General features: G+C 36.3%; 1 protein-coding gene across 2 annotated transcripts; it reads right to left on the reverse strand.

Moving 5' to 3' along the window:
• Nucleotides 1–306: 306 nt before the first annotated feature.
• Nucleotides 307–12,666, reverse strand: LOC6641858. Of its 2 annotated transcripts, none has more exons than XM_023176001.2 (20): nucleotides 12,622–12,666; nucleotides 12,319–12,365; nucleotides 11,608–11,745; nucleotides 11,368–11,549; nucleotides 11,132–11,305; nucleotides 10,394–10,537; nucleotides 10,042–10,107; nucleotides 8,711–9,054; nucleotides 8,332–8,641; nucleotides 6,708–8,259; nucleotides 6,374–6,642; nucleotides 6,034–6,137; nucleotides 4,313–5,739; nucleotides 4,059–4,254; nucleotides 3,310–3,444; nucleotides 2,241–2,653; nucleotides 1,979–2,184; nucleotides 1,738–1,901; nucleotides 1,478–1,619; nucleotides 307–817 (listed from the first exon to the last, which is right to left on the reverse strand). In XM_023176001.2, exons 1-20 carry the CDS (start codon nucleotides 12,638–12,640, stop codon nucleotides 766–768), a joined length of 6,084 nt encoding a protein of 2,027 aa, XP_023031769.1. In that variant the 5' UTR covers nucleotides 12,641–12,666; the 3' UTR covers nucleotides 307–765. The 2 variants fall into 2 exon arrangements, with proteins under 2 accessions (XP_023031769.1, XP_046866687.1); XM_047010731.1 differs by having other exon boundaries at nucleotides 5,980–6,137.
• Between the last annotated feature and the right edge of the window lie 6,077 nt (nucleotides 12,667–18,743).

Below are 18,743 nucleotides of genomic sequence, written 5' to 3' on the forward strand. Positions count from 1 at the left end.
TATGTAGTTTTGTATATAGTTTTCCTATTCGTATTGCTGTTTTGCTTGATAATTTTGAATTTTCTTTGGTCATGGAATTTTGTTCGTTTATTTTGTTGTTGTTGATTATTTCTAATTTTGCTGTAAATACATTCTCACATTCTAGACATTTATCTAAAAAATTGTTGTAATGCTTTTAAGCCGTTTTTGAATACCTAATGCAATTTTCATTTCAATTTTTTTTGTCGAACTTTGTAAATTTATTTACTATGTATATATAGACACATTTTTGTATTTTGCTGAATATAATATTATGTACGCATGTGAGTGTGTGTGTGTGTATGTTGGTGTGGGTGTGTGTATAACATGACAACCTCACGAAACATAAGTATGTATATAATTTATATAACAAGAATACACACCAAAAAATCATCTATATTGTATTCTATCATATACATATATATATATATATATTTGTTCCTGTTCAAAATAGTTATAATCCCGATTTGACAGACTGGCTAAATTCCTTGTCTTTTCTTATTGGCTAATCAAAAATCGCCTCTTCTTTTGTATTATTGGACTATTGGTTCTATTCTAAAATCTAGTTCATTTGTTTTTTTTTGTTTCTAAACTTAAATTCTATGGTTTTCCTTTTTTGTGTTGGTAGTACCCGTACTAGTGTCCAAATGTCAAATAACGATTTGAATTTCAATCCATGAAATAGCTAAAACTGCGACGCTTTCGTCGGCTACCCAAAGCCGATCTGGAGCGTGTTTTTAACCTTAGTTACCCAGATTTAATCCAACGATCTATTGAGTATTCCAAGGCAGATATCCATCTAGAAAAGATTAATCAAAATGTTTCATAACTTCTTTATGCAAATAATTACTTTTAAGTAGTTAGTATTTAATTTTTTTCGTGTATTTTATTATATATTATAAATATTTGGGTATTAAATATAAGAATATACTTATGACTTTGATATCGTGTTCTCAGTTGGACCTTATCAAAAGTACTAATAATTACTGAAAGTAATTAAATTCTTACAATTAGAACTTATGAAATTCAGTTAGTTTTTATTGCATTATTGAGAACTTAGTAGATTATTTGCTAAAAACATATCTTTAACTTTTAGTAAGTTGTTTTATGAGGCAATTACAGTTTTAAGTATGTTATGGTAATTCATTATAAATTTGGCTTTAGCAAATAAAACTGCAAGACTAAATGTGATCTAGCATTTGTTAATCTGTTTTTTAAAGCTAAAACTGCTATTAATTAGAATAAAATAAATACTTTTTTAGAATGAGTGATTGTATTTACAATTACCCTAAAGAATTAAAATACCACATTTTTAACAACTACCATATTAAATGCTTTTAAAAACTTTAATTACTAAAGCAATTAAATATTTACTTATATAAAGTAATGTATTTTATATAAAGTAACATAGTATGAAATTGTAGTTCTAATTACCAAAAGTAATTGAAATTCTACTCACCGTTTTTTATCCATTTCGCTTTCGGTACAGAAATAATAATGACGTAATTTCGTTTCTGGTGGTATTATCTCAAAAGAGTTCTTTTTGCCCGATGCATTTGTGGACATTGAGGCCACTTTATAGCCATGTAGACAGGCCATGCCTAGAGCGTAAAAAAGTGGAAAATTAATTAATTAGCATGTTTTGCGTCGGTTGTTGTTGTCTATCTAAGCAAGTAGTGTGGTGAGGTGTGGTAAGGTGAGGTAAGGTGAGTGACTCACCGAATGCACTTTTGCTATTTGCATCTTGATAAAAATAGAGGCAGGCATCCTTAAGTACACAATAGCGTTTCGACCAACCGCACCACCTTGAGCCCAATTTCAGTAAATAGCCAAAGCAATCGGGCCGAATTATGCTCGATGGACTCTGATAAAGTGAACGCGCACTGTGAGGAGAAAATGATAAGAGATGAGAGAGAGAGTTTACCATTATATTCGTATTTTTGTTGTTGTTGTACCCCACCTTTTATCCAACCATTGATTATCCTGTGAAGCCGCCTGACGCAAAAGATTTAACCATCTTTGAGCCATTTCATCGGAATCGGCTGCCACATACATGGGTATACCCTCGCCAGCATCGACTTTGAAAGCAAATGGTTTGCCTATATCAATGGGACATAAATCTACAGTATGTTTGGCCATAATCATGGCGCCCACTGGTTGGGAATCCTAAAAAAAAGAGAGTTAAAGTGTATTTCGATTGACTAAAATATTAATTTACTTACTTCTTCCGTTTTGTAGTAATAGAGACAATTGTCTGGCCTCAGTGAGAACCAACGTCTCACCCATTTTTTTGAATTGGGTGCCCCCTTGGCTTGTCCACTCTGACGCCAGAGGTAACCACTGAAAATTGGTTGACTTGGTGGTTCCAATTGTTCATGCATCAAAACTCCAATTGTACGAGCCACTTGTAATTCCAATTTCTCACAACCATCGTGGGCTATTTTAACCACTTCTGTGTGATGTTTATCCAATACTTGAACTCCATTGACCGATATAATAATATCACCCACTTCTAGGCCAGAACTTTCTGCCGGAGTTTCAGGTTCAATGGCTGCAACGACCACTGGCTTGGAACCATGTATACGAAAACCAAATTCACCGGAATCACTTTTCACCACAACAGTTTTATCCACACCTAAACGTTGAGAAAGAATGAGAGCGAAAGATAGATTAAATATATAGCTATTGTATATATAATTAGATGATTTGTGTGATTTTATTTCCGGAACATTGTGTGTTCGTACCATTTTTGCCATTGCTGAGGGTTGATATAACAAAACTCTCACGTGCCCATACTAAAAGCATTAGTTTCAAAACCTCTTCCAATTTACGACGTACCGAATCCGGTGTGGCATTCGAAGCTATTAATTCTGTTAAGAACAAAAAATAATAACCCAACTGGTTTCTTTCTCTATTGTTGCTTTTTGTTTACCCACCAATCATTTGCCCTAAAGATTTGTGTAAATAGATTTCCTTGTAGTCTAAGTAGCGCGGTCTTTTCACAACAAAGCACGCACCGCAACTAAGTATTTTTCGATAAGAACGCGACGGAGCAAAAAGAAAAAAAAAAAACAGAAAAAACACTAACGCAATTCTAATGTTGTAGTATGTAGTATCTATGCCAAGTTTTGGGCGCCGGTCGTGAAAAATAAAATATTATCTGAAAAGCTCTCAATCTGCCAACGTGTGTTCACTCTTTTTCTATTTAATATTCTTTGCTCTCAGTAGTGTAAGCAACGTGCGTTTTATATTTAGATTTGAATACAGGGTGTCTTTTCTATTAGTACTTACGAAAATTGTTATGCTTCTGACGATGATACATTTCCAAAGTGCAGCGACGCTGCACAAGACGATGAAGTATCACTTGATATTTGGCATGGAAACCTTTCTCCGATTCTGTGGAAGCGCGTCGTTCGCGGGATCGATCTAAACGATGGAAAAAGGAAAATTTGGTTAGTATTTCATAAAAGGTCTATCATAGTTCTAGGAGTTTTTTGGCAAGTGTTTCAAAGGAGAAAAATTAAAAACGACTTAAAGATCAAAAGGTTAAGTTAAATGTAAAAGAAAGGATTGGCATTTTGTGTTTTAATGTGAATCACAAATGTTCAAATATATACGCTGATCTACACATAAGATCTTTGATCTTCTTCGATGATCTTACAAAGTTTCGTCATACTCTCGACTTAGTAAGAGAAAGTACTTTGCTGTGCTAGTACAAAGGCAATACGAAGGAAGAGAAATTAGTGGGCAGAAAGACACTCGTAAGTGTAAATCTGAAGTTCATTTAGAACCAAGTGACTTAACATAGACACATAGAATTTCCAAGTGGCGTTTAAGACACCAGGACAAAGCCTTTTTCGCAGTAGAAAGATATTTTAAGGGTTAAGGAGATTATAATCAAAATATAAAACTATGATAAGTGAGATAGGGAACCATAGATCCTGGTAGGTCTAGTCTTCTTCTCTCTCCTTTAAAATGTTCACTGCCATTAAGGATTATTTTCCTTCATAGTTGCTTACTTGGATCTTTTGGAGACTTACCAAAACATTGATGATCCAATTGCGTCCACAAATCATCATCAGTTAGACGTGTATAGCGGCCAGCATCATAGTGACCCTTATAGATTATATGTTGACTTTGTTCTGTATTGATATCGGGCAGAACACAAGGACTCGAGCCGGCAGGACGTAAAACTGGTGTGTTGGGTAAACTAGGAATGCGGCCGCGTTCTTCGCTCTAGAAAAGTATTCGAAATTAATAAGAATTTCACAAAACTTTCTTTTTATTCACTTACCTTGGCTCTTATGTTCTCTTGCCTGGACTTGTAGTGTCTACCCCTTTCGCCATGATAACGCTCCTCGGAACGAAAACGTTTGTCCATTTTCTTATACAATCGCTGAGTGGTTTTTGTTATCACTGGAGAGTCGGCGAAGTCCGATGGAGGTTTTACAATATCTGCCTCTTGCTCAATATAGGGTATAGATTCAACTGAATCCCCGGTAACTGGAGGTTTACCCTGTTCCATCTCTTTGCCACAATGCAGACAATGTCCATGATCGCCACCGGCAACATTGCCATCGGCTTCACTGTAGAAAACTGAATCTGAACCGGGTGAAACAGATCGGAGCGACTCTATGGATTTGGCCTTTAGTTGACATGTTTCCGATGTCGATTTCGATTGGGTGCAACTTGCAGCCGAGTGGGGCATCTTGGGCGAGAGTAAAGCTGTGGGAGTGGCACAGCTATGGGGTTTCTTAAGGGGCTCTTGTTGTGTCACTGTACTTATCGACGAAGCCGAAGTGGTTGTTGTAGTCGTAGTTGTTGTTGCAACAGCATTAGTGGTAGACGCAGCTGCTGTTATAGTTGTAGTTGAGGTCATGCTGCCATCTAAAAGTAGTTCGGTATCACCACTACCACTAGTAGCACTACTTAGACCATAGATAATGGGTGGTGTACCTGAACCTGCCGTTGTTGTAGTGCCGCGAGTTCTTCTCACAGCCGCTGCATTCGAAAGAACATCTTCCCGTGATGTCTTGCGCAATTGTCGTCGTATTTTGGGACGGAAACGTTTCATTTTACTACTGGGACTACCACCACCAACACTTGCCTCGATGGATTGTTGTTGCTGTTCGGGCGATTGAATTTTGGTTGCAATACCCTGGCTGACTGTAGACTTTTTAATGGGGCTGGTTAGAGCACGCATATTCTCCTTTTCGATATCCAATTTCATGCTAGTTTTACGTCGTTTACGTTCATCTTCTTGACGTTGTCGTCGCATTTTAGTAACCACAACTTCCTTATCCTCATCGTCGTCATCTTCGTGGGGACTTTCATAGTAACCCGAGGATGAGTAGCGCACTTCGCTGCGCTCATCTTCGGAAATGGAATCTGGCTTTGGTTTAGGCAAATTATCGCCACCCTTTCCCTTGGCTGTAGTCATTTTCATTTGGCTCGTGGAAGTGCTGGCTACAGTTTGCGGAGGACTTTCCTTGGCCATAGATACAGAAGACGTTGTCGTACTGCTTACAGAGTGTGATGGTGATCTCTTTGACAATTCATTCAAAGAGCCCAATGGAGATTTTATGCGTTGGGATCGCTTCTCTTTCTCCTTTTCTTTCTCATCGTGTTGTAGTAAATCCTCACGCATAGAATATAAGGAACTGGCGCTTTCAAATGAGCTACCGCCGTGAGTTTTCTCCAATTGTGAGCTGTGAGTGGACACTGAAAAAAAACATAAGATTTGAAAGGACTTTAGTAAAAAAGTTCGGGCATATCTCTTTGGGGGCAGTAGAAAATACACAGCTAAAGCAGGGCGGGCAAGCAATTAGTAAAAACAACAATCTATATATTGATGAGAGGACTCTACGATCAAGCATACAGACACACACAGACACAGACACAGATACATACAAAAACACGCACACACACACATACAGAGAGAGACAGAAATATCTCCCAAACCTGGCACTTGTGTCGTTGACGATGAACTTGTCGTTGTTGGCGGTGTCTTAATACCTGGAGTACGTTTCGATGTATCCGTGCATGTGGCATACTCATCTGTGTTAGTGCTACATTCCGATATATCAGCACTACGTGCATAATCCATGGTATCTGTTTGACTGCAAAACAAAGAGAAGAACTACATATTTGAACCATTCAATTGGGCAAAGGCGGATTTGAGACTGTGAAATGGAAAGATCATTGCACCTTTAAAGTATGCAAAAGGCAAGCCATCTTTTTGTGTTCTTTTCAATCCTATTGCATACTTTAAGGATCAAAGTTCCACCCATTTCATAGCCCTAAATGTCCTATGGAGTTGGGATTAGGGGAAAGACTTATTGGCTAATAAATTCACCGTTGCTTCATATACATCAATTGCCGTGCATCGGGCACTGATCCGCGTGGGATCATCATACTACGTTTTGGCAAAGGAGAAGTTAACAGCTGCTGCTGCTGTTGCTGATGGGACGATATGTCCAGCGATGATGGCGTTACGGCTATAGCTGGCAGTGGTGCCAAAGATTGAGTGGATGCTGCTGGCCTCACGGTGGTGCTAGTTGCTGTAATACTTGGTGTTGGGCTCTTAATAATTTTGGGCAGTGTTTGTAGACCATAAGTGGGGCTCTACGAAAAAGAGAGAGTGAGACATTAGAAAGCGAAAAAATTGCGAGGTATAATTTTAGTTGTACCTGTTCCTCAAAGTCCAAAGCATCTGTATCCACGGAACTTCTTTGCTGGTGTTGCAAAAGTAAATTCTTACGTTTGGTCGATGGTGTCAATAGCAGATTGGAACTATATGAACCATCGGATATATCTCGTTGTTCGGTGGCCGTCAAGACAGTAACCTGCGATTCATTCCATATGCCATCGGAATGATCGCGTGTATTGTCATTGGCCAGTGAATCTGAGGATGGATAAGTTGATACATTGGCCAGATTAAGCAAGTCCTGTTGCTCGTGGTCATCGCGGCAAGGACTGCCGCCTATTATGGGCGGCAGAGACATGGTATTAACAGATGGATGATCGGCATCATCTAGGCTAACCGAACGTTTGCGAAATTGTGAGCGTTTGTCTACCAAATTTGTTATTGGTGCTACTGGAGTTATATTTTCATACAGAGGTTCTTCCTCATTGTCTATATCATTTTGCTGTTGACGCTCCTCGTCTTCCTCTTCCTGTTCTTCGTCTTCATCTTCTTCGTCGTCGTCGTCGTCCTCCTCTTCGTCGTATTCAGGATGATTTTCGCTTGGCCTATGCTCAACTTTTCTAACCTCAATTTCAACTGGCTGTGGCTTAAGTTTTGGCAAAGTTAAAGCCGCCGCCTGAGCCATTCTCTGTTGTTGCATCTTACGCATGGCTATCTCAGCCTTATGCTGCTTACGATGCTTTATTTGTATCTTGGGACTTGGCTTTGGTGACACATGTGGTTTGAAATCAATAAAAATCTCTTCCTCATCTCTGGGTGACAATCTGCCAGGGTCATCAGCGGCGGCGGCGGCGTTGGAGGTTTCAGGAAAACAACTGACCTTGTCCTTACGTCGAAAAGAGGTGCGTGGCCCAAAACCGTCGATTAGTTTCTCGGTCTGCCCATAAACAGGCATCGACTGACGTCTAATGTCATCGCGACGAAACGGTGAATCTATCATCTGAGGTACCATAGACATGCGTCGTTGCGCCTGCTCCAAACATACCTCCGAACTATAACTTTCTGTAGTTTCAGGTGCCTTTGCCGCATAGTCTTCCTCATCATCGTCATAGTATTCCTCTTGAAACTCATCCTCCTCTTCATTTTTGCAATACTCACTCGGTGGCGGCAATAAATGTGGCCTAGTGAAATCCAATGGCACACTATCCGTTATGAGTTCAGCGCATTCTGTTATATGTTTGCAAATGTCATGGGAATGCAAAGCTTCTGAATGACGTGGCAAACTATTTGAATAGTAATCCGTTTCGGTTCGAGCATGTGAAGTGCAATTACGACGCGGTAAACTATTGCTCTCATAGTCAAAACTTTCATTTAGAGCCAAGGCGGCTGCATTGACATTCACATACTCTGCCGTTTGATCCATTGAGGAACGATTGCGATTTAAATGCTCCATGCCAAGACCATAAGTGTGAGGATCAAGCAATGGAGGCGGTGGCTTATAGTACATAATATTATTCTGGGCATCCGAAAGTGTTTGCAATGGTGTAACATCTTGCGATTGAGTACGATATATCATCTCATGGGGGTAAATGGAACTAGAAAGAAAAGAAGAAATTGAAGCTTTAGAGAAGGATCTTGAGATTTAGGGTCAGGGATGGGGCTCTTACCCCGGCTGATAGTGTTGCTGTTGTGTCTCTTTGCCATTCGGTATTTCTGATAGACTTTTGGTTAGCTTTTTGCCATTCTGCAGACCATTTGTTTGGGCTCCTTGCGAGACCACCTTAATGCGATGCGGTGGTCGTGGACTAAGCGCCAAAATCTGTGTATTATACCCATGTTGTCTGGCCACTTGCATTGTTTGAGTGGCCTGAGTTTTCATGGCATTGCGAAACTTTTTCTCCACAATCAGAACCTCCGGACTTGGTGGAGGTAAAGCCACAGGCAATGCTTGTGGTATAATCAAGCCCACCATGTTGTCTACAAGAAAGGAACACAGAGAGCGCGTGAGTGGTAGACCATAATATTTTGGTTACTCTATTCACTTACCTGGCAACTGCTGATGGTGCAGGTGAATGGGTGCATGATGATGTTGACATGCCTGCAATTGAACGGAGGGTGGCAACCAAGCCGTGGCAGTGGTCCCCGTAGATGCTGCGTTCAGTTGTTGTGCCTGCTGTTGCTGTTGTTGTTGCAGTTGTTGGTTTGGTTGTTGCAAGCCCGTTGGCTGCAGTGTTTCGTACATCGACCCTGTGGCTATAATGGGCTTTTTCCCGCCAATTAAACGCTCTTGACTGCGCGCCGACTTTATGCGACCCGAGGAACGAAATCCAGCATTCACATTATCAAAACTCGTCAAAGTGTGCGAACGGGCAAAGCTCACATGTTTGGTTCTAATTTGGAAGACAAACAATTGAAAATGTTAGATCTAGGTATGGACTAGAAATTCATAATTTGGAAAGATTCGCGAGAAATAGATGAAATGCTTGAGGATGGTTTGAATGAAATACTTCGATGGATGAAATAATCTAACAATAAGACATTTATAGCGAAAAGTCTTTGGTATGAGAATCAAGATATGTAAGTATGATTTTATAGCTTCGAAGTAAACAAAGATATATAATAATGTCAATATGCCATATAAGCAGGATTATTGTGCCAACTTTCCACTAAATTTGGGCCTCTAAATTGGATTATGGAGGTGCCACAAGACTTAGCGAGGCTGTTTAAAGACTTCATACACCTATTTCTAACATCAATTCAAGTGAAAACAAACTAAATTAGAAGGAATATTCCCCTTGAATGAAATAATTCCTATTTCATTTCAAGAAAAAAAGAAAAAGTTCTAGTTCTTTAAACAGACAGTTTGTTTGTTCGGTTTGTTCAGTTTGTTTCGGTAAAGTTCCTATATTTATATAAGAAAGTAATGAAAATTAAATCGTGGAATTCTTATTCTCTAAAAGGTAAATCGGAAACGTCCTGAAAATGATTAAAAAGCAGTTTTCCTTTCTTCAATGAGCATAATTTTTGAATTTTCGTCACGAAATTCAATCAGTAGACAATATATAAATAAAGAGACTTACTGACTGAATTTTCTATAAGACAGGAAAATGTAGATGATTTTCCCGCTAAATATATCAAAGTAGGGTCTAGTAAGAAAATGAAATTTCTGTTATCTTTGTTGCTTTTGGCCTTCGGATTGCAGTAATAGATTTGAACTGAAATTTTATGGAATTAAATTCTACTTTTAGAAAATTGTATAACAAACTACAACACTTTGTCTTTTAGTTAGGATTTTCAATTGATTAAGCTATCTTAATCGATCGATGTCGATATTAATGTGAACCCATACGAATTCTTAGTTATTTAAGGATCCTTACCTCGCCTGTTGCTGTTGTTGCTGTTGCGTCGTCGGCATTGTGGCATATGTGGGGCAGTGATACGAGCTGTGAAAAGAAATTGTTGAACCATCGATTAGACCAGTAAAATTACAAAACCAGTTACAAAAATTATTAATAATTATAAATAAATAAAAATAATAATTAAACAAACAACTATGGCATTTAACTTTTTGCCCATTATTTTAATCATCAGTCACGTGCAGACACATAACATTTACAAAACGCACTTGATTTGTTTTTTTTTTTATATTTAAAATTTAGTTTAATTTAACTTATTTTTTTTTTTGGTTTTTAGATTTAGATTTTTTTGTTCATATATCACTTTACATACCAAACATTTATATTAGCGATTTGATTGGTGTGTGATGTTGGTTGTGGTGTAGGATTTGAAGTTGGAGCGCATAGCTCGACATAATAATTCCGTAGCAATATATCCTGGTAAAAGGATTCAAGTGGTGCTGTACAACAAGTTGCCCTTTACGCATATTTTTTACAGTTTTTTTTTGTTTTGTTTAACAATTTGTTTTTTTTTTGGTTTTTTTTTGTTCAAAAATTTTGCATACGATTTATATAATTTGTTTAGAGTCATTATTTTTAGCAATCATTAGATTTTATTTTGTTGTTGGTAGGAGAGAAGGTGGTGTAGGTGGTGAATATAAGGGAAAGGAATACGAGAAATAGATTTTTGTTTTTGAATTTTATACATTTCTTTGATAAATATGGGATATAGTTTTTCTTTGGTTGGATGCAAAAGAGAGAAGATAGCGTGTCAATAGCAAAGCTAAAAGCCTAAATGATGAAGATGATAGAAGAAAGTCTGTTTTGGGATATTCTTTTTTGTTTTTGATTTTGGCAGCATAGCAAGGCATAGTAATATCAAATTGGGTTTTATTTGTTTATGTATGTATAGCAGATAGTTTAGCAGATCTACAGAATAGTGCGATAGTTCTTTCAAATAGTAAGTTTAAAGCATGATCTAGCGATAGTTGGCATAGCATTTCAATTTCATTTTGTTTTCATTTAGAGTGCGTGTTTCGCTTAGTGTCGCTCTGTGTAGGATAAAACTTACCTGTGGTCCACTTGATAGTCGTTAGTCGTAGTAGTATTATTATTAGCCGCCTGCCAGGTATAACGTCCACCCAAATCAGGTTCACTAGATTTACCAGTACTTAATATTGAAGCTGGCTGACGGCGAAAATAGGAACTTTCCAATTCGTGAGTGTCTGTATAACTGTTTTGATATCTAAATCAAAGAAAATATTATATATATTATTTGGACTTTATTTGATTATTATTCAAACTCACCGTGGATATTTCTCAAATGGCGCATAGGCAGCCAAATTCTCATCGGATGGGACCCTACGACCCACACAGCCACCCAAAAAACTTGAAGCTTGTGTCTGGCCACGTCTCGATAGGCAGCCAAAAAAGCGTTCACGGCGAGGACGTTGTTCAATGCTGTGCAACTGACGATCAGTAAGGCAGTACTATAAAGAAACAGATGTCTGAGATAGGGACTTTAATAATAAATAACTTGTAACTCACCTGTTCCCTTATATCGCCACGTGAATAGACGGACGTGCGAGGCTGCAACTCGGTGGATAGTGTATGACGTAGTCTTCGACGACTTGTATGCTCATCTTCAGAATCATAACTTCGATCCATGTGACTGGAATAAGTCGCCTAGATAATTATTTATAAAATTCATTTAGAGTAGATTAAAACTAAATGTTTCACTCAATCTTGGGTAAAATTCTATTTTGTGAAATATTGGAATCATGGAAATCTTTTGTGTCAAGACTTTCCTAAAATACCCTTTCTTCTTTTGAAGTATGGAGTTTTTTCGCACTATCTGTGCGAAACAAGCTTTAGGGTCCCTTAATGGAAAACCCTTTCTCTTAGCTATCTTATCTATACAACCTATTTTCTTGATATCACCATCTGCTTACATCTCATTACATATATATCGATTACAGTATATAGTGAAGCGTTGAAACAATTAAGTTATTCTCTTTGCAATAAACAGTACAAATTTGAAGAGGCATCGGGAGGAAGGGGAATCCAATGACTTGCAAGTTAACCTAGTTAAAGTTTATTATGAGAAACTACTCAAGTGTAAGCACTCCTTTGGCTTTGTGCTTATTAATTTCCTTTCCAATCACCTCTCCATCAATTCCTTCTCCTTCATTTCGCTAAGGGATAAGGTAGGGCAGGAGAAGGAGGAGGTATACGGTAGGGCATGTCCTGTTTACCAACCTTCGTGGAGACCTCGATGTTGCCCAATGACACAGCATGATGTAAACCTGCAAATGAAATGGATTTTTGTTTGTTGTATTTGTTTTTTTTTTCTGGTTTTGCTGTTGTTGTTGTTGTTTTTTCATTGGTATGTAACAACAATTGTCATTGTCTTTGAACTGTCATGTCGAGCCGACAGGAGCAGTTTCCAAAAGAAAAAAAATAAAGTGACAAGCGAAGGCTCCCCAGAGGAGGAGCCCCACTCAAGGATGAGGATGCTTTCACCATTTTTTTTCCTTCTTTTTTTTTTGTTTGTCTTCTTACCAGTGCCAGTAATATCCATTTTCTCAAGCAAAACGCACACACACACACATGAACTGAAGTAAAATCAAAAAGGAAAAACTAAAAGAAAATCACCACACACACACGCGCAATAATTATAATACTAAGTTTTAGTTGTAGTTTAACATATTTTGCTTATTTTAAATAACTCGTTGTGTTTTTCCTTCTCTCAATGGGCGAATTTTGTATTTTTGTCAAAGTTTTTTGTCTATACTAATCTCATCTCTCACTCTGTATATGTGTGTACGTGTGTGTGTGTGTGTGTGCGAGTGCGTGTGTGTGTGGACTTATGCAAGGCAGTCAGCAGCAATCGATATTCCCAAAAAAAGAAGAACTTTTCACACGCTGAGTAACAGATTCGCAGATTTTTCTTTCACTTTAATACTATTTGAAAGTTTTTGAATTGAATTTTTATATTTTCCTTTGTTTTTTCTGTTTGTGTTTGTTGGCGCGACTAATTGTGTGTGTGTGTGTGTGCGTGTGTGTGCGTATGTGAAGGAATTTCGAAAGAAAATTGTATTTTTGCTCTATTTCTCAAGCTTCGGCTGCTGCTACTCCTTGCTCTATGGCTTTGAGGCTGGAACTGATGAAACACACAGTTGGCGAAAATTGCAGACGCACAGCAGCCGCTGTCACAGGGAGAGAGAAAGTAAGAGAGAGCGAGAAAGAAAGAGAGAGATTGGAAGATACAGTGTCACTCTTTGAGAGAATGAGAGCGAGAAGCAAACATAAAACATATGTTTTTTGGTCCATCAAATGCGTGAGAGAGGAGAGGAACAAAGAGGTGAGACTTGCAAAAGCGCAACAATAATTTTAGTAAAGCCAGCGCCTGGAAGTAGGCAACAAAATATGCGTGCGTATGCGCATGACCAGCGCTGACAGCGCAGCCAACGTCAGCTGCAGCGTTAACGTCAACAAAGGCAGCATCACAAATATCAACAACAGCGGCAGAGACAGAAGCAGCAACACTTTAGACATTCAGCCAGGACATGGCTGTAGGCCTCACGTATTTGCTTGCCCAGCTAGCAGCTAAATTTCACTTACCCTGCCGTCTCTACCCCTCCCTCTCATTCTCTCACTGTCTCTCTTTCTAACACAGTATGCAAGGCGTCAACACGAACAAGTTGACTTTGCCCTCCTTGAGCCTTCTGAAGTTAGCTACTGGTGGCTTTAAGTCTACCCCAAAAACCAAAACCGAAAAGATGCTGTTGGCGTTGAGCTTTAAATATGCCTAAAACGAGATGAAGCTTTTATGTCCTTGCGGAAGCATTTAATTGCGTTTTCTTTTTTTCAAAGGCGCGGGGGAGGCATTCTGTGTGTGTGTGTGTTTTTGTGTAGTTAGTTAATTTGCTGAAAATATCTTTGGATATAAACATCTAATAAATTTATTCGGTAATTCTCTTATTGAATTTCTCCACCATTTCATCTCAGAAACTACAAATTAAGTAACAAATTAGGCAGCCTTTCAGGAGAGTCGAAGCAAGTCTTCATTAGGGAAGGACAAAAATGTATTATTTTTTCATAAGGAACTTTTCGTATGATGAATAAAAAAATAACTTTATTTGCCAACCTGTAATTAAAACTCCTGTGTTTAAACCTTAAGGAAGATCCGTCAAAGCTGAAATCGGTTTTTGTCTTCTTTTATCAAGTAACCAAGGTTTAAATTTAAGATATTTAAGTCCTTCTCGGTTTCAAAATGGTTAGGCTTTTGTCGTTGAAATGAAAAGTAATAGCCAATTTTCTTTGACACGCAGAAACATTTCAGCTTTCGAATATTTTTCCATTAATCTTTAATATGTTGAGCTAAACATGAAACAATCGTGAATAAATTCGATGCTGTCATTAATTTAAGCGTATTTTCTTTTACCAGACAGCCATGAAATTGTATGTTAAATATATATACATATAAATGAAAGAAGTCTTTAAGGAATCGGAGTAGGCTGAGAGAGATGCACAAGCCAATCCAGGATATAGAAAATGTTGGAATTGCCAGCAGCAATCCGAAAAGCATAAAGAACTGTAGCAGTCCTCGGTAGATAAGTTGTCTAAGTGGCCCAGTCCATTGAGCAACTGACCAACAAGAAACCAGGATGTAAAATATAGTTAGGTTGCAACTAGATTGTACATACATAGGTACATTCTACACTAATAATAATAATAATAATAATATGATTATTGATTTTACTTTAATAATCTTAATCGTAAGTATTTTGTACAAACAGAGAATTTGGAGTTTATGAGTTCCAAAGACAATATTCACATTTGCCAATAAACTGCTGCTGGCTAATAAACTATTTATAGTACTACGAAAATAGTAACCAAATTTCCAAGAAGAAACTATAGATATTCTTATTTTAAGATACATAAGAGATGAACTCATCAATCTTATTAATATTTTATATCTTTTACCAAGAATTTTTACCATCTCTTCATTTCGAAGACTGTTTTTCTAACCAAAAATCGAGTTCCCTAAGTCACAAGCTTTCAATATCAGAGTCACGGAAAAGCATTCCCTAAAAAAATAAGCGAATAATATTTATGAATAAGTTCGTAGCACTTTTCCCAAATAATTGACTTGTATAGTTATAATTGTAATTCTAGTTATAAATAGTTTAATATTTAGTGAAAAAAGTCCCTTCGAATACTAAAACTTATCGGAAAAATCCAACCAAAACAATATTTTTTTACCCAGTTACTTCAAGGCGAAAAACAAAATAATTTATATAATATAACTAAAACCTAACTAACTAAAGACTACTCAATCAATGACTTTGACTAATAAATAGCAATTGAAATTCCTCCTTGTGTATACATATATATTCCACAAGAAGCTACTAAAAAAACAATCTACTAAACGTTTACCAAATTCAAGATTTAAATCCACCTTTAAAGACTACATAAGGACCTTGGTATAGGTTTAGGTTAACCCAAAATTACACTTTTAATTTTAATGTTACTGTTTGACATTGGCTTAATCATTAATTTCTATCAACAACGAACCACATTTGTTTACATATCTTTTACGCATTGAGGTTCAGTTTATACCTTTACACACTCACCACTTCTGCCATGTGACCTCCTGCAATTTCTATCTCTATCTCTCCCGCTTAGTATTCCGTATCTTATGCTCATCGTTTCAATCGACAACAATAGTTTCCGTTTCAGTTTGCTTAGGTTTTGTTTTATAGCCGCACACACTCACACATCCCGTATGGGAATATTCTAGCGTAAGCCCTGGGTATATAAAATACTCGTAAACAGTAGCGGACTTGAGGGGTAGAAGTGACTTGAAGAATAAAATACACATACGCAGCGTATGCCAGCTGGCACAAACATTTTCAGGATAGACATTATAAACGTAAATTCGTTTAGTAATTTGATTAACTTATATATTAAACTTAAAAATCCTCTGTAAGTGTTTTATTTCAATGATGTTTTCTGGTTTACTTTCTTTGCTATATAAGATACATTTAGATTTGACTTCCGCACAGTGCGATCTCAAATGCACATCTATCACCCATATAAGATCACATTACGTATATGTAATCTTACAGTTGAGTCAAGCTTTACATACTTTAGTTTTACATGTGTAACATGTGTCGTTATTAAATTTGGTTTGAATATTTTACTTTCAATTAACAAGAGCAAAGTCTTTACTTTACTAAACAAAAGGATTCCAATTTCATCTTAGCAAACTGCTGACTTCAAATTGGAGAGCCTAGGCAAAACCCTTTTTTTTATTGATACCTTATATATAGACAACTAACTTATGACCGCTTAATCCACTCCTGCATTTTATATATGTATATGAAAGTTATATGGGATGCATGGAAATTGTCTTATGGCTTTTCGGCTTCGTCGCTTTACTAGGCAAATATTCAGAGCTTAAAATGTGGCTTTGTAAGGAAGGTTGTAAATGTCTCTCCCTCTCTTTGTGTGTGTGTGTGTGTATTTGTGGATGCTTGGTGCGGATGTATGCGTTTCAATATGAGGAAGCAAACATTAAGCATACGCACTGTGACCCAGCCAGCCATAATGTATGAAAAATTGAGCATGTCATTGAACGTTGAGGGAAAAATTGTTATGTCTGTTGAATATTGTTAGAGCAAGAGCAAGATTTTCATCCCATGTCGCATTTACAAGAGTGTTTGCATTCGGGGCACGTTTGGTAGACGTAGAAACGTGAAAGTGTAGAAGGAAGATTAAATGTCCATCCCATATTTAGATATATATTTTGGGCTAAAACTTTTTAATCGCCTTGAAGCCACAAAATTGACGCTATGCGTTGTTATGTTAATGCCTTTTAATTAATAAATGAAATATTATACGATTATTTCTATAAAGGATATACCATGACATTTTATGTTGAACTTTGTTTGTATGTTTATTAATTTTTAGCACGTAATAAATTAGTGTTTATCTTGTTCACACTATCAAACAGAAAATATGAAGTTTTTCTTTAAACCCTTCTAATGTGAGGACCATGAATATGAAAGAGTAGAGTCCACTTGGTGGAAATAATTGTAAGTATGTATTTCTTATTCAAATATAATTAATACTTTAATTATTTAAGATTCGACAAATGTTTGACAGACTAAGATTTAACATCAGAGAATATCAAATCAAAAATAAAGACCTTAAAGGGGTTTCCATATTGAGTAGAGCAACCAATTGAAACAAACAGTTTTTCTAAATGTTCTTTATTATTTATTACTTTTTCTTTAGTTTTGTAATTTTTATTTTCATTAACATTTATCACACTAAACTACGAAAGAGTCAAAAAGAGTTTTACAAATTGTTTTTTTTTTTCATATCTAATTTCATTTAGCTACAAGTTGTACCTTAAAGTTAATTAGTTTTTGTTTGTCGACAAATTTTTGCAATTATGTTTTTTTTTTATTTTTCAGATATGCTTGATGTAAATTGTTCACTTATTTTTCTTTTATGCTAAATTGTTGTTTGTCTTTTATTATTTTGTGTCTGTGTGTTTGTATTCTGAACACAAATGGCGTGTAATTTTGATAGTTTTTATACCCAAATAGCAATAAATCGGAGGAATAATTACTATTTGCCGTTTTAAGTGGTTTTCCTACTTGCTATACGGTATTCAAAAGTCGGTCTACCGACTTGCATATTAAATTTTGAAATTTTTGTTTTGTTTTTGTAGAAGTTGGAAAAAAGTGTGTGGAATAAGAAAGAGAGAGAGATATACTATATAAGTATGTGTGATTTTTGTTCTTTCCTTTTTTCATTTTATTTAATTTTTTTTTTTATAGGTATGTATGTAGGTATATAAAAAGGCGAATTTATGGCTAATTTATTTTTATGACCTTGGTGGTGAAAAATGTGTGTTTCAGTTTTTAAGTATACCATTTTTGCCCCCTTTTATGTGGTTGTGAATTCTATCAATATACAAAAATTTTGTTGTTGATTTTATTGCATTTTATGGCAGTTCATTCGTTTGATGTGGTAGTAGCAAGGACATTTGTTTTTGCGATGGTTAAATGTTAAAAAGTAAAAAGAAATTCATTGTCAATATCAATTAAAAGGATGTCACTGGAAAAAACTCTTCATATAAAAGTCACAGAGGCAAACGAAACGATAACTGTTAAGGGAAATAAAGTCAGCAATTTAACCCAAGAAAACCGAGTGATAAAAAGTTAAATAGGAATTTTATATTTTTTCAAGTACAAAAAGAATAACTGATTGCTATTGATTCTAGGATTTTGTCCTGACAATGATTGAAATGTTAAAAATAGCTGCAATTCAGCATTTATTTAAGATTAACAAAATGCAAACACAAAAATTATATAAAACCCAAAATCAATGACTATGTAGATATTTAATTTTTGTACCCTTGTTTTTTAGTTCTGATATATATTTGAGATATAAATAATGTAAATATTTATTTAATCTCATTATGGCCAGTCATTATTAGTAATTTATTAAAATCGTCCTCGCTGTTTGGTTGCTATTATTTAATTTAATTGTTTACCCATATTTTGCATGCCAAAAATTTTGCAATTAATTACATAATTATGATAATTATCATAATCAATTTTTGTTTTGTTCTTGCTATTGTTGTTGTATTATTGTTTGTCAAG

Source organism: Drosophila willistoni (genome assembly GCF_018902025.1).
Source record: "Drosophila willistoni isolate 14030-0811.24 chromosome 2R unlocalized genomic scaffold, UCI_dwil_1.1 Seg167, whole genome shotgun sequence".
Lineage (NCBI taxonomy): Eukaryota > Metazoa > Arthropoda > Insecta > Diptera > Drosophilidae > Drosophila > Drosophila willistoni.